General features: G+C 44.9%; 2 protein-coding genes across 5 annotated transcripts; one reads left to right on the forward strand and one right to left on the reverse strand.

The window, feature by feature from the left end:
* Positions 1-1,200: 1,200 nt before the first annotated feature.
* On the reverse strand, positions 1,201-3,071 carry thap11 (THAP domain containing 11). Its single transcript, XM_061246643.1, has one exon. It carries the CDS (start codon positions 2,914-2,916, stop codon positions 2,089-2,091), a length of 828 nt encoding a protein of 275 aa, XP_061102627.1. The 5' UTR covers positions 2,917-3,071; the 3' UTR covers positions 1,201-2,088.
* Positions 1,715-15,210, forward strand: cenpt (centromere protein T). 4 transcript variants are annotated; one of them, XM_061246640.1, is made up of 15 exons: positions 1,715-1,889; positions 4,498-4,594; positions 4,681-4,804; positions 5,501-5,651; positions 6,500-6,593; positions 7,701-7,849; positions 8,563-8,623; positions 8,954-9,102; positions 9,563-10,513; positions 11,629-11,832; positions 12,129-12,734; positions 13,223-13,325; positions 14,073-14,243; positions 14,341-14,445; positions 14,812-15,210. In XM_061246640.1, exons 2-15 carry the CDS (start codon positions 4,509-4,511, stop codon positions 14,981-14,983), a joined length of 3,126 nt encoding a protein of 1,041 aa, XP_061102624.1. In that variant the 5' UTR covers positions 1,715-1,889; positions 4,498-4,508; the 3' UTR covers positions 14,984-15,210. The 4 variants fall into 4 exon arrangements, with proteins under 4 accessions (XP_061102624.1, XP_061102625.1, XP_061102623.1 ...); XM_061246641.1 differs by lacking the exon at positions 1,715-1,889 and adding an exon at positions 3,997-4,118; XM_061246639.1 differs by lacking the exon at positions 1,715-1,889 and adding an exon at positions 3,998-4,140.
* The last annotated feature ends 173 nt before the right edge of the window (positions 15,211-15,383 follow it).

Raw genomic sequence — 15,383 nt, forward strand, 5'->3', positions numbered from 1 at the left:
TGCCATCTTCCATGAATTCCATTCTTGTTGCAGAGTCAAGAACACTGACCTTTATATACAAAGGTATATTTTGTGTGTATATATATATATATACACTCACCGAGCACTTTATTAGGAACCTTTTTTTATTACACCTACTTATTCTTATTCATGTGATTATCTAATCAGCCAATTGTGTGGCAGCAGTGCAATGCAGACTATCATGTAGATTTAGTTTTTCACATGGGTGAAATTGGGGTTTGATAACTTTTTTCAGAAAAAAAAAAAAAAACATTTTCAGAAAATAAACCATTCAGTTTTCAATGATAAAGGATGAGGGCATATACTTTTCCACAGCACTGTAGGTGTTCCAATAGCATATCTAGCTGGACAACATTGTAGCTGAATGCTGGATAATGGTAACTGATTTAAAAATAGGAATGGTATAACAAAAATAAAAAAATAAAAATAAAGTTGACTTCAATATATTTGTGGGGGCAACAAATTATAATGTTCATATTCAATTAGCCCTGTCCACAAGTAATATTTTAGCTGTAAAGCTTCTGATTTCGTATAACAGCAGGATGTGTAATATTTTCACAACACAATATACATTCTATAGAGGGTGGTAGCATGATATAGCCTACACTTTTCAATACACTGGTAGTCAAGTTAAGATCACTATACACCACTGAAATCCAAATTTAGAATAAGACACTACGGGTGTAAAATGGCCAGATTATGATTTACTAAAGCATTCAAAAGATATGAATCTGTATGTAAACATGCTCAGTAATCTAACATTTTATTTAGCTACAATATTTAGTAATCTAATATTGCCATCCATTGCTATCCTGGAGCTCAATCATATGCATGTTGCTGCATACATTTAAGAAGATGGACAATGTCAGTATCATACACCCGAAGATACAAATTTACTTGTTGGACAAAGACCTGGAATTCATCGTCAATTGTTAAGGGTCAACATAATGACATCTGCTATGGAGTTACTTTTTAAAAATGTTTTATCTAACTAACAACTGGGAAGGGGCTTGACATGAGATGATCAAATACTCTCATCCCATCTGTTTACACCCAAATGCACCCACTCAGTTAATATAATTTAACATTTTCATTGTTTCATTGAGAAATACAGATGTAATTGAGAAATCCATATGTTGACTAATCCTAACCAGACTCCCCAAATCAACTGCTGTAAGAGGCACACACATACAGTTTAATTAATTAATTAATTAACAATAAGAATGTTTCACAGAAAAATGCTAATAACACTGGCCAGGAAAAACAAACTCTTAACACAACACTGTATTTTTTTTTTTTTTACTTTAATAACTTCAAATTGATATTTTTCTTATTTTTCATGTGACAGAAAAACCATCATATTGAAATGGGATCCATGTTGCTATTCAGCCTGAAAGCTTTGAATGAGGCAAAAAAAAAAAAAAAAACGACCACTGCTTTGTGGTGCCATGAACTGCCACATTCAGACGTAACCACGTTGCTGACAGATTTGCTTGTAATTTCCTATTCTCTTTAACTTCATATTACATGCACACTGTATCGTGATGCACTGCTTACTTTAAGTCTTAGATTTCTAAGTTGGAAAAAAGCACAAACTGCAGCGAGACATAATGCCAACATGAAAATTGTTACATATAAATGTTTAAGTACGTCCCCTTTAACTCGAAGAACTCCCAATCCTTTCCCCGTCTTTTCTCTAACACGTTCATTTCATAGCACACAGCTTAGTTCAAGATGTGACCTAATCCTTGGGGGAAACCATTCAGCTGAATGAACGAAGCAATCTGTATTATTTAAGGATAATTTTGATGATCTCAAGGAGCTAAACATACACACAATTAGTCAACAAAACTGAGTACTATGACAAGGTAAGCTACTGTATCATACGTCAGCTAACAACGGCATTAGCTAGTAGCTAAATTCAATTAAGAAAAACATTTTTGCAAAGTTCTCAACTATCAAACCACTTCTCTCGCTTTTGTACAAAAGGGTTCACTCGTCGCCCGGGATCCCTTATAAAAAGTGTTTTTTTCCCGACATGTTGATGTTGATCCACTTTCCGTCAGATCAAATTTTCTTTCGAACCACAGCAGCTGACAGCATGCGATCCCGCTCTCTTACTTCTTCCTTTAATTTGGCCTCGGTTACTTTGAGCTGTCGGATGGTGGACTTCATCTCCTTCATTTTCACCTCCATCAAGGCGATGATGTCCCGCTGCTCATTCAGCTTCTTCAACAACTCCGCCGAGGTGGTCCCAGTGGTCAGCGAGTATGAGTGATCCAGCGACCCAAGCCCGCACAGGTCTACCGTGGAGTATGGTACACTTTGTTGAAGGGGTGTTGCGGCGGTTATAGCCGAATGGAGGTCGCTGCTGCCCGCCAAGGCGTGAGAGCTGGAAATAACTGCTGTCAAGCACTGACCGTCCCCTTGCACAGTTAGGTCAATAGGCTTGGTCTCTTGGCCACCCTCGCTTTTTAGTCCCACTTTGCCAGCGTTTGCAACATCATTGCTGCTGGTTACCTCCGCGATTGTACCGCTCAGAGTAGCATCATTATTAGCGCCTACTGAAACGACGCTTGTGATGATAGGAAGGACGGCGGACACTTTCTTGTTTCTGCCGCGTCTGTTCTTTCTCTCATTCACACCCCTCAGCGGGAATAGTGTTGGTACACGAATACTGTAAGTCTTCCTGCCACCGGGGAAATGTATGCTACAGACACGATGACCCGTGGTAGGCTGGAAGGTGCTGAAACAACCGCTTACCCCGGCCCGGGAGATGTTCTTCAGCCAAATCTCTCTCTGTACGGTGTCCTTTGGGAAGGTGTAAAATCTCAGTTCCCTGTCCCGATGTGAGTTGTTATAGCAGCCAGGGACGCAGCAAGTGAATCCAGGCATGCTTATTTCAAAATCGAATCGATATATGTGTAATCCTTTGAAAGTTTTCCTTTATTTTATTTTTGTTTCGCTCCTCCGCGCGCTGTTATCAAGCCCAGTAGCCCCAGAGCGGAACTACACGTCCCACAATGCTAACAACTTCCTGTTTTGCTTCTCAGACGAATTGGCACACACTGAATCTGAAATGTTGTTGATTTTAAAGGTTTAACATAATTTGTATATCGCAGATCATTTTGTGTGTATATATACATAGGCTATATGTTTTAGGTTATTTATTTATTTCCCATTAAATTGTGTTGAATGTAGAACGCTATGCTGTTTCAACCAATAACTGTAAAATAAAACTTTTTTGAAAAAAAACCAAAACAAAAAACATGACTCGATTAAATTATGTTTATTAACATTTCTAAAACATCGTACCCGCATTCCAAGTTTGACGCTGAGATGTTGCTATTGTAGATGCCATCTGTCGAAGTTTTGGGTTTCTTAAGTGTAATGGCAGACGACTTGTACACGTCAATCATCTGGCCTCATGAAATGCCCTATAGTAGTCATCAGTAATTTTACTATTACGTGACCTAATATACGAGTTTATGTTACCGTTTATACACACACACACACACTCACACACACACACGTTAATGCCGACATTTAGTCTTTATTTAATCATTTTTTGTAACATTACCAGATATTTCTGCTATAGTTAAATAACGTAATATGAAATCTACAAAGGTAATGCCGCCACACTAAATGTCATTAATTTAAATGAGAATCATTTGCAAATATGTGATGTTTTTCACGCAGAAGAATGGAAAACAGATCCATCAAAGATATATATTTAGAACTGAGTTTCTTTTTTACCCTCCCTTAGTTCAGGCTCATTAGCCTCCCCCCGTTAAGTGAAAACAATAAACATGTCTGGCACAGAGTGGTGTGACTCAACAATCCTCAATAAGATGAGGTATTACAACTACAACTACCACAATTCTTCCAGCAAACAACCTTCTTTTCCGCCGTCGAACTATCGCGAGCACTTACTTGAATCTAAAGGCGGGAGTCAAACGTCATCAGTAACTTGGGGAAAAAAACAGTTTGAAAACAGTTCGCTCTACGCAGAATATTGATGGAGCCGTGTTTATTATTAAAACAAGAAACTAGAGAAGTGTTAAATTGAAAGGCAGGCAGCAGGAAGTCCCGTAACGGTAATTGGTGCATTGTAGCTAGGTAACTATAGTTCTTTATTAGACAAGCTAGCATAGGAAACATTAGCGAATAGCAAGCTGATAAGAGTAAAAGCTAGCTATTTTTTTTAGCTTGCTAATTTACATTAGCTTTTCAGCTTGCTAAGTTGTTCGGGGGCCAGCTAGCTACAAGATTTAATTGAGAACGACTGCTAATTCAGTTGATAAACTAAACTCGTTTGTTTTCTCGAACAATAGTCACTCCGTTGACACAACTTTCGAATTAAAGGCACAGTCTCTTAACTAAATCGGTTATTGGTTCAAATTAGCATTTACGTTAGATCAGTTTGCTCACTGGCTAATTTTGCTAATTGCATGTTATTGTTGTGCAACGTTACAGTCTGCTTTATAATGGATTCATTTGAGGATGCGTCTCCTCGTGTACTTCTGAGAAACGTACTGTACACAGAGCAACCATGTTCACCAATCACACGCAGGTCAGTACAATTCCCTTCGCTAAATGGCACAAGGATCATTACTCATTTGATCAATGCGCAGTTTACCCCAACTTTGACATTTACAGTATGTCTCAACAACAAAGCGTGGCCTTCGGGTCCAGACGGAGCACCAGGCTGCGAAAGAGCGATGCTGGGATCCAGTCCCCTCAGGTTGCTCTCCGGCAAAAGCTCCGGCAGAACTTGCACAAGGTAAGGGCAGCTCTAGACATGGCTTTGTGACTGATCAGTAAAGGCACTGCCAGAGAGTTATCTCAGGATAGTATCTAACCTTAGCATTGGTCATTGTAGGCAACACCAGTATCGTGTTCACTAGAATCCATGGTTCCAGTAGTGGACAGTATTTGGCAAAGTGTCACTGTTTGGTAAATGCGTGAATTAAATGCAGTTCCACCCAAAGGTAATGCTAGACTGCTGTAGTCTTCCATATCTATTTAATTGTATTTTGTTTTGTTTTGTTTAACTCCCTCTAGCACAAGTTAGTAAAGCAGTGAAATGACAGGTACTTGGTGTGATTGTAACTTTGCAGCTGCTACATTTTTATTGCATAGAGAATTGATCAGGGCATCTTGTAGAACAGTCTTCATTCCAAGTCCTGGTGCCGCAGGTTCTGCTGGGTTTTGTTTTTGCTGGAATATCAGCAACCAATTCAGACCCAAGAAAACGGGTGTGGTGAGTGAACTGTGTAATCGACCAGAAGACTCTTCGGCCAGCCAAGACCAGGAATGAGGATCACTGTTGTTACCAGCAAATTATCAAGAAACTACAGCCTTTATACAGCAACCATTTGAGATTGGCCATTGTTTTTTATCCTGAGGCAAAGATTATAAGAAAAAGATTATTGGTGTGCCCTAATTCTTTGTTATCCCTACTCCCCAACCTTCTCAGAACATCTCAAAATCACCCCTTCAGCAGAGAAAGAGGTCTTTGTCAATGTCAGGCATGATGGGAAAAGTGAAAATGCCCGCAGTGACAGCGTCCCATTCTCTCAGTGAAGACGTCACCCCCCGCAGGCTGCTCCGTGGGATTCTCCAGACAGGTGCGTGAGGTGGGGTGTGTCAAATCGGGACTGCTCCGGTCCTTCGGGTGCTGTGTCTGGTCAAATCGCTGTTGTGCAATGCAGTGTCGTGGCCCTTGGCCCGTACCCTTAATTCATACTGGTGGTGTCAGCTTTGAGTGGCTGGGGGTCCCTTTGGGTAACGTGCAGTTGGCCACAGTGTCGCCTGGAGAGTGTACAGGGCTCGAATTACACTGAGGATTGCGGAAGGAAATTGTGACCATGGATTGCTTTTAGGATGGGGGGGGGGGGTTTTCTGGGCTTAGGTCTCCTTTGGGGGAGCTCCCCCGTAATTTGAAACCTTTGGAGGATGGATTTTTTTTTTTTTGCGGGGTATGCCGCATCTCCTTTTACACAAGGGTGAAGACTGGGTTGGCTGGGTTACACCTGCCTACTGGCTGCATATGGAGTGTAGTCCTATTCAGTGGCTGCATAGCTCAGCTGTTGGATGGCAGAGTGAAGAGTAGAAGCTGGTGGCAGGTGTCCTATTGCATTTCCAGCTTAGAAAAACAACACTGAGAGTGTTCAGCACAATATTGTATGCTGCAGTAGATTTTGTAGCTCTTAAACCAGGGGTGCACAACTCCGATCTGCGAGCTGGTTTTTGTTCCAACCAATTACCTTAATTTATTTTTCTCACGCCACTAGAAATGATGTTGGTTCGGTCCTGTACTTGAGCACAGTACAATCTTTAGCATACACTAGTAGTCTACAGCTGTAGCTGGTCCATATACAAATGTCTGCTCAAGACAGTATTTAGCACAAAATCCTGAAGCGGATCGGGCCTTTGCTTTGCACCCATCTTAAACCCACCCCATTTAACTCTGCAGAACCCGAGCTGTCCCTGATAGTTCCTGATCGACCGGACAGTGAGGAGACCGAGCTTTGTTCCACAGAGTCCAGTCTGTGCAGCAACGGACCCAGGTTTGATTTTCACACATACAACGCAGTTGGGATTTGTACAAGACTCTGTCCAGGTTTACAGATGCCTTCTGTGTCAAGGGTTGTAGTGAGAAAGCTTGCCTTTCTTAAACACACAAACACACACAATAAATGCACAAAAATGGAAAGGAATAGCACCATGATAAATCTATACTGCTTTACACTCGGAAGCAGCTATTGGCCTTAGGGATGTGACAAATCATCAGATTTTGTAAACGTTTACCTTACCATTTCGTAAACGGTTAACCATGTAAGCGATACTGCTTATGACCGCTAGGGGTCCTGTCTCATTTATCAGAAAAAATAAAACTGGAATGGCCTACTGACAAAACTACACAGTTCTGGAAAATGTAGGTAAACTAGCTCTAACCAACATTAGATATTTAGAACACTTAAAAAAAACCCTTGGCTAGTGATTGCAGTTGTAGACAAAAAAAAAGAGTAGTTGGAAAATTAATGAAACGGCAAACAATAAGTCATAAGTGAACCCCAGCTACAGATTTACATCATACATAAATTCTTTGATAGCTTTAATACGGCAGCATTCAATTACCTGTGATGTTTCTTAACCCCCTGAAATAGGCAAAGATTTCTTACTAGAACTAGTTTGTCGATTGCTAGTCTAGAAAGTAAACAGCCAGAATCTTTCTTTCAATTATCCGACCCGTCCGTTTTGTCACTAGTGGTGAAAGCAAAAAGGCGGCTTACCATTTCAGCTTCAGAAAAAAAGAATCTGTTATCGGTTAGTAATTTTTTGGGAAATGACATTTGCATTTGCCCAGACTGAGCCTCATAATAAAATGTGCTGTCAAAGGAACTCAAAAGCAGCATTGCTTATATTTTTCAAAATGCAGGTAGTCAAAATGGTGAGCTGCTGGATATCCTACCTTTTGTTATCACTCAGGACTTTGTTGACCGATTACAGCAGTTCATTGCTCGGTAAATTCACCTTGTGGTTTCTTGGGTCTGAACAATTCTCTGAGTCTAACATAAAGCACTGAACTGAATTGTCGTAGTTCTCTCTGACGGGTTGTGTCGCAGGTATGAGTACAAACCGGTTTGTCCTCTGGGTCCCTTTCTGTAATCCAGCATGGGGATTTCACACATGTCCAACCTGGAGCTTCCTGACCTGCCCACAGTCAACCTGACCATGGCCATCAGGGGCATCAGCCGGAAGAGGCCCAAGAGGAACATGAACGTGTCCGTGTTCGAGAGGAAGATAGTCGACCAGAGTGGAGGTAGGCAGAGCTGGGGCTGGGGGTGAACTGGGCCCCTAACTCTTCATGAATAGTTGAACAAATGAACAGATTTGCAGGTTTGACTCCCAGAAGGGGCGCCCCCAAGCTGAAGTGCAGTAAATGCCCAGTAATATCAATGGACTGCATGCAAAGGAAGGGAACTAAGTCACGTTGGATAAGTGTCTGTAAATGCCTCAGGAGGAATAATTTGTACCATATTTCATCACTCAACAGCTCCAGTGAGATTAGGCATTACAAGTGATGAGGCACTGAACAATAAAGCAAAACCTGTTTGCATGAGTGACAGCCCCCTAATCCAATACGATGTATTTAATAATCACTTGGTGTGTGGGAATTGTGAAAGTCTCAACACACAATGTGTGATTCCCCCCCAGAAAAACAAGAAATGGGCTCTGGAACATGCACATCTGTATCCACAGAGCTCTCATCCATGATGCCTTTATGCAAAGCGATCTCTGGACAAGGACTGGACAGGGCCCCTCTGGTGTGGCGGGGCCCTGGGTGTAGGGGTACAGAGTGCATTCTCCGTCCATCCTGCAGGCATGCTGTAGACCAGGGGTGCCCAGTCTTATCCAGAAAGGGCAGGTGTGGGTGCAGGGTTTTGTTACAGAGCAGCACTGTGACGCCTGTTTTACAGTAATGAGAAGAGAATGGAGACCCCTGCAGTGAAGTGTTTGTGCATTGCTTTTCAGATGGCTCTGGGGATGGGGCACAGGACGCTACGGGAAACCTGTCTGCCATGTCGGGCGCAAGGTACCGTATCCCGCTGAGTGAAGTGGAGCGTGAATGTGTCCAAATGCAGTTTTTTTCCAGAAGCAACAGTGAATGGGTTTGTGGAATGTGACACACATTTACACAAGCCTCTGATGGCCACTTCCCAGTCTCTCATCGCTGGTTTGAACACTTCTTTCACTTTAGACCGACCTGGACCTTCCTCAAGTTGACACCATTGGTTAGAAAATGATTGCTTATGTCCCAAAAAGTGGGTGCGTTTATGGATCTGAACTGCCATGCTAACATCGTGTAGTGCTGTCCTGTACTTACATAATGATTGTTTATTTCAAACCTGCTCTGTCGTCACAGCAACCTCAGCCTGTCCCTCAAGACGCCCTGCGTGGACCTGCACACGCACAGGCGGGGGCTGCAGAGGAATGCTGGGAAACGCAAGGCCATCAGTGTGGAGGACTTTGAGGCAGGTGTCCATGACCTCCAGGCCAAGAAGAGAAACCCAGGTACAGTCCAGGGGTCTCTCCTCAATGCTCCCCACTGCCCCTGTGTTTAAGTGTCGATGCCACACATTATGTACCCGTGAACAGCATGCTGGATAATCAAGGCTCTGATTGGTTGTTGCTCTCAACTGTGCTTCTGGACCAGGGGTCCCCAGTCTTAAAAAGGGCCGGTGTGGGCGCAGGTTTCTGGTTCAACAAATTAACTAATTATGGTCTTCAATCAAGACCTTGATCAATGAAATCAGGTATTTTAATGCTGGCCTAATAGAAAAACCTGCACCCATTCTACCCTTTTCGGATAAGATTGGGAACCCCTGTTCTAGACCTTTGTACGCACTCTGGAGTGCTACCAGCACATTACACTATTTTGCTGAAAAAATAGTATGCTGAAATTAAGGGAACTTTCTAGAATCCTCTTTTTATGGGGTATTCATTCCGCCCTTCCTCCCTCCATCTCCATCAGACAGGGAGCAGAGCCTGAACCAGACGGCGGGGATGGAGAAGTTCACCCTGGGCCTGAGTGACGCCACGGCCTGGAACCTCTCCAGCATCATCATGAGCGACACGGCGCTGTATCCGTCGCCCGTCTCCGGGACGACGGCCCACGCCTCCATCGCCATACACGACAAGGACACTGTCACGTCAACCCAGATCCGCAAAGACCTGCAGGGAGGAGGAGGGGTGGGAGGGGGAACGCAGGCTGAAGTGGAGCAGGAGGAGATGGCCGTGGAACGGCTGCAGCAGGAGGACGAAGAGGAGGTGGGAAGAGATGCCTCTGGGGACGCAGCGGGTGGTGAAGGAGAAAAGGATTACGAAGAGAAGATGGAAGAGGAAGACTTGCTTGACCAAATTGAGGAGGAGGGCCTGGAAGGGTCTGGGAGAGAGGGAGGGGACGAGGAGGTGAAGGAAGGAGAGGGAGAGCAGAGTTTGGCCGGAGGTGATGACGCAGAGATGGAAAATGCAGAAGAGGAAGTGGAGGAGGCGGGGACCGTGGAGTCTGAGAGGGAGGCAGAGGAGCAGGGCACGGAATTGGATGAAGAGGAAGAGGCAGCAGTGGAGTCTGAGGAGAAGGAAGACGAGGTGCAGGAATTTGAAAGAGAGGAAGAAGAGAAAGACACTGCAGTCGAATCCAACAGGGAGGAAGAGGATGGAGAGAGAGGCGACATATTAGAGGACATGGAGGAAGGTGGGGCTTTTGAGAGCACTGAGACACAGGAAGAGGAAGTGGTCTCTGGTCCAGAGCAGCTGTGGGGGGCGGAGCACGTCTCACGGAGAGCCTATCGCTCAGAGGGAGTGATGAAGGTCTCTGGAATGGCGGCAGGAGGGCGTGGCTACAAGAGCCTCTCCACCGGCCTACAGCCGATGGACACGGGTGAGTCCTGCACTGAGAGAGCAGCCTCCAGTGATGGCAAAGGTATGACACATTATATGACTCCTATAATGTGCTGTCAGTGCCCAACTCATTTCAAGTTGGAAGAGCAAAATTGTATGATTGGTTCAAATCAAGGGCGGCACGGATGGTGCAGTGGGTTCGAATCCCCGTCGGCCGGGGCCTCTCTGTGCGGAGTTTGCATGTTCGCCCCTTGTCTGCGTGGGTTTCCTCATACAGTCCAAAGACATGCAGGTTAGGCTGATTGGAGAGTCTAAATTGCCCATAGGTATGAGTGTGTGAGTGAATGGTGTGTGTGCCCTGCGATGGCCTGGCGACCTGTCCAGGGTGTATTCCTGCCTTTTGCCCAATGTATGCTGGGATAGGCTCCAGCCCCCCTGCAACCCTGTTCAGGATAAGCGGGTTCAGATCATGGATGGATGGATGGATGGATGGATGGATGGTTCAAATCAGTCGCTAATATGCAGTACTGTGCAAAATGTTAGGCACGTAAAAAAAAAGAAGAAAAAAAAATCCCATAAAGTTATTTCTGTTATGTTACTTTCTTCAATGCAGTAATACAGATTTTCAGAAAATGAATGTTTGAAATCTCAAATTTGGTCTCATCTACTGACACACAAATGCAGAAAACCTAAAAAATAAACATCAAAGACCAACATCATGTAAAGAAAATCTAGGGTGCCTTAGACACAGCACTATACATGACGTAGAATGGCACCTCCAATGATGACATTCAAATTCTGTTGTACCATCATGATTCATTCATTACCCTCTCGTATCACACTTGCCATTGGATCAGCCTTCCATAATTTCATCATCACAATATTTTTCTGTGTGTAATGGTTAACGACCATGAGGATGAGGGAATCTATCCACGCAGAGAGATCAGCCAAGCAGGCAGAGATCTGCATGGTGACCTGAGTATCGGGAGGGGAGGGAAGGGAAGAAAGAATTAGGGGTTATAACAGTGGGAAGAAAAGCCATGGGAAGGGATAACAGAACCAAGAGACATGGTGTACAGAGAGAAGAGGGGACCAAGAACTGAGCCCTGCGGGACACCAAACCGTAGGGGGTGTGTGTCGAAGACCGAGCCCCTGTTGCTTCTCAAGGGGCCTTTTTATTTGCTGCCCCTTACACAGAATCTGAGACACAGGAAGAGGAAGGGGCTGCAGAATCTGAGACACAGGAAGAGGAAGTGGTCTCCGGTCCAGAGCAGCTGTGGGGGGCGGAGCACGTCTCACGGAGAGCCTATCGCTCAGAGGGAGTGATGCAGATCCCTGGAGTGGCGGCAGGAGGGCGTGGCTACAAGAGCCTCTCCACCGGCCTACAGCCGATGGACAAGGGTGAGTACTGCAGCCTCCAAAATTCTGATTCTGTTGTGCCATAATGATTCATTCATTAGCTTCCCATTTCATACCTGCTATTGGATCAGCTTTTGCAAACTTCTTCTGAATCATCAGCTTTCCATAATTTCATCAGAATATATTCTTGGCTTGTGTAATTGATACTGTCCAAGGATCAGTGCTCAGGGAAACTGTTTTTCATTATAGTTACCATTTGTGTTTTGAGTGGAGAATTGGGCAGTGTTGGGGCTATATGTAGGGGAGTGCTGTTGCTTCATTTGCTGCCCCTTGTACAGACCTGGAGAGTGGTGAAGGACTGGCTGAGCTTGTCAAGTCGTCAGTGGCCGGAGCCTCCGGTGAGTGGCACAGTGGACCGGGAGAGGGGAGCCTGCCCCCGCATTCACCCCTCGCCCAATCGCCTGAGTCATCGCCCGCCTCATCGCCCAATGAGATTCCCCCATCCCAGGAACTCCGAGACTCCGGTAGGGAGAAGAGCTTATTGGAGGAGGAAGAGGGGGTGGAGGAGGAAGAGGAAGAAGAGAAAGATGAGGAGGGGGAAGAAGAGGAGGTGGAGGAGGAAGAGGAAGAAGAGAAAGATGAGGAGGGGGAAGAAGAGGGGGTGGAGGAGGAAGAGGAAGAAGAGAAAGATGAGGAGGGGGAAGATGAGGAAGAGGAAAATATGGATGGAGGTGCCTATGCTGATGAGCCAGAGGACAAGGAGAACTCCATCCCTCTGGCACAGCCGGGGTCCCCTGAAATCAGCCTCTTTTCCCCACACACCCCCCACACCTCCACGAGGGTGGAGCCCCACGCTGGGGTGAGTACTGCGGGAGAGCTGGAGCCACCTGAAGATGACTACGATGAAGGGGAGGAAGAAGAGGAAAACCTCTCTGAGAGTGAAGGTAATGAGCATCGACATGAACACTCTTCAAATGTTAGGGATGACACACCATACATGTGCAGAGAAGCTAATCATTTGTTGCAGCCTCGATGCTGTAAATTAAGTGAAAATGTCATGAAATGTAATGCTCAAAAAGTTGCCTAATACTTGTCATTTTAACTTTTTATTATTTTTCATTTATCATTTTTATCAACCAAACTCGCAAGCAAAACAGTGCCTCTCCTCACCTCTCTGTAGCTTTCTAGTCTATAGTTGTATGACAAAATGGTACATTTTACTTTCACAAGTTGACCTCTGTAAATCTTTATTTGATTATGCTTTCTTGCCAGTTCGCTGGTCGCAGGCAGCCGTACAGTACATGAATGTACACACTTCAGCAGTTCAGTTTGACATTAACAAAAGAACACAATTCTAGATTCTAGTCAGGCTTACAAACTCGGTCTCTGCTTGTTTTCTTGACCCCCCCACACCCCTCTGTTGGGACTCAAGAGCTGCCCTTGAAGACTCCCGCCTTCGTTCGGGAGAGGAAACGCGTGCTGACGCCTGGTCCCGCGACAACGCCCAACTTCCTCAAACAGATGATGGAGGCCAGGTATATAACTGCCACACCTTGCACAGGGCCCCAACTGCCAAATAATCCCATGTTGGGATTACACTTTTCCTAAAGACCTAAACGAAGGTCAGAGCCAGTATGCTCCCAGAGGGTATGTCATAAGAAAATGCTTTTAGAAAATAATGGGCCTCATACAAGAACATTTTTGTATTCTTATTGTACATTTCTTGTACTTTTTCCGTGCAAAGGGCTCGTACAACTGTGCCACTCCTGATTCAACAAGCGCTCCTAACTTCAGAAAACTGTCCTAGGTTAAGAATGCAGTATATACGGTACTGTAGGTGGGTTCCATTGGATATATGGCCAATTTGGATTAGCAACAACAAGGGACATAGTTAGTAACTTTCTTATTCCTCCGAAACAGTGCACTAAAATACGTTTCTGAAAACATTTCTGGGAAGAAATAAGCAATGCAGTTACTGAATCTTGATTCATCTTTGATCTGCAATGGCCAGATTGAAAGTTTGATCCAAGTTCTTGTTCTGCGCTGACATGCTCCTTCCTCTCCGTAGAAAATTCTTGGAATGCATTGTTTACATGATTCGTCAGACAGGTCCAGACTACTCGTAAAGTTTAAGAATGCAAGAAAATCGGTTAAACGTGCCAAGTTCTCTTAAATCACTCGTATGAGCGATTTAAGAACAAATATGTTTGTACGAGTGGTTCTTGCATGAGGCCCAATATCTGTGTGGAAAAATGAATGTGTACATGTGTACTCCTCTCCAGGAAGCCTGCCGAGGCTGCCGCCCCTGCTGCAAAGCCCAAGTCCCAGAGGAAGGGGCAGGCCGCGTCCTCCCAGAAGACACCGGGCCTGCCCAAGAGCTACGTCATGTCTACTTTCAAACACTTCGCCAAGACCAAAGTGTCGTCAGACTCCCAACCTATACTCCAGGAGATGTAAGGGCTGGAGTTACTCTCCCTTTACCGCTGTCACTCAGGGAGACGGAGGTGAGGAAAGAAATGAAATGCTTAACAGGCCTTTGTGTTCCCGCAGTATGGCCAAGTACTTTGACCGTCTGGCCGATGACCTGGAGGCCTACGCCACGCACGCCAAGAGGAAGACCATCGAGGTGGAGGATGTGGAGCTGCTCATGAGGAGGTGTGTGTGCGTGTGTGTGCTTGTGTGTGTGTGTGTGTGTGTGTGCTTGTGTGTGCGTGCGTGGGTGTGCGCATGCGTGTGTGCGCATGCATGGATGGGGGTGTGTGTGTGTGTGTGTGTGTGTGTGTGTGTGTGTGTGTGTGTGTGTGTGTGTGTGTGTGTGTGTGTGTGTGTGTGTGTGTGTGTGTGTGTGTGTGTGTGTGCGCGTGTGTGCGTGTGCTTGTGAGTTCATGTGTGAGTGACAGAGAAGGAGGGGGTGTTTCATGCGTTAGTGTCTGCATCTTTCTCTAGGTATTGCCATCTCCTGTGTCGGTCCCTGGGCCCCTAACTCCTCTCCCGATGTCCTCCCCTCTGTTCTGTCCCCAGGCAGGGCTTTGTGACTGACAGCATGCCCGTCAACGTGCTGATTGAGAAGTATCTCCCTCACGAGTACCGGAAACTGCTGATCCCCTGCGCGACCAGTGGGAACAAAATCTTCCCCAAGCAGAGGAAAGGAACAGTGGCAGCCCACCTGCCACGACGCGGCTCCAAGCGGTGAACCCGAGACCGCTTCATAAACTGTCCTTTTATCGTTTCCATGAAATTACATATGTATTTTATTTTGTATGTGTTTTATTTTGGGTCCAGAAAATATTGTATTATGACATTAAAATCCAAATGGTGGACTGTAAAGCCGACTGTCCATTTCGTAAGATTAAATTTACTTTAAGATCTGCCGTTTTATATCATCTTATTTAATCATTAATAAATATAGTAGAGAATGCGCTTCTGTTTCCAGTCACATCTATCAGTATACAATGTTTTGATTTAAAAATACCATACTGAGTGAGAATTAATTTTTCTTCTCAAATCTGAAATGATTACCTCCAGCTCAATGATGGATATTTTGTGTTCATTTCTCCTTGGTTCCATTGTTTCAGAGTGGTATCTCACAAACA

The sequence above is a fragment of the Conger conger genome, chromosome 6, assembly GCF_963514075.1.
Source record: "Conger conger chromosome 6, fConCon1.1, whole genome shotgun sequence".
In the NCBI taxonomy this organism is placed as follows: domain Eukaryota; kingdom Metazoa; phylum Chordata; class Actinopteri; order Anguilliformes; family Congridae; genus Conger; species Conger conger.

What these genes read in the sequence shown, in the direction of transcription:
- thap11 (XM_061246643.1), bottom strand. Translation starts at nt 2,916, where the DNA reads ATGCCTGGATTCACTTGCTGCGTCCCTGGCTGCTATAACAACTCACAT.
- cenpt (XM_061246640.1), top strand. Translation starts at nt 4,509, where the DNA reads ATGGATTCATTTGAGGATGCGTCTCCTCGTGTACTTCTGAGAAACGTA. An exon ending in AAACAGATGATGGAGGCCAG is followed by an intron (nt 13,326 to 14,072) that starts GTATATAACTGC and finishes ACTCCTCTCCAG; the next exon opens with GAAGCCTGCCGAGGCTGCCG. An exon ending in CAACCTATACTCCAGGAGAT is followed by an intron (nt 14,244 to 14,340) that starts GTAAGGGCTGGA and finishes GTGTTCCCGCAG; the next exon opens with TATGGCCAAGTACTTTGACC.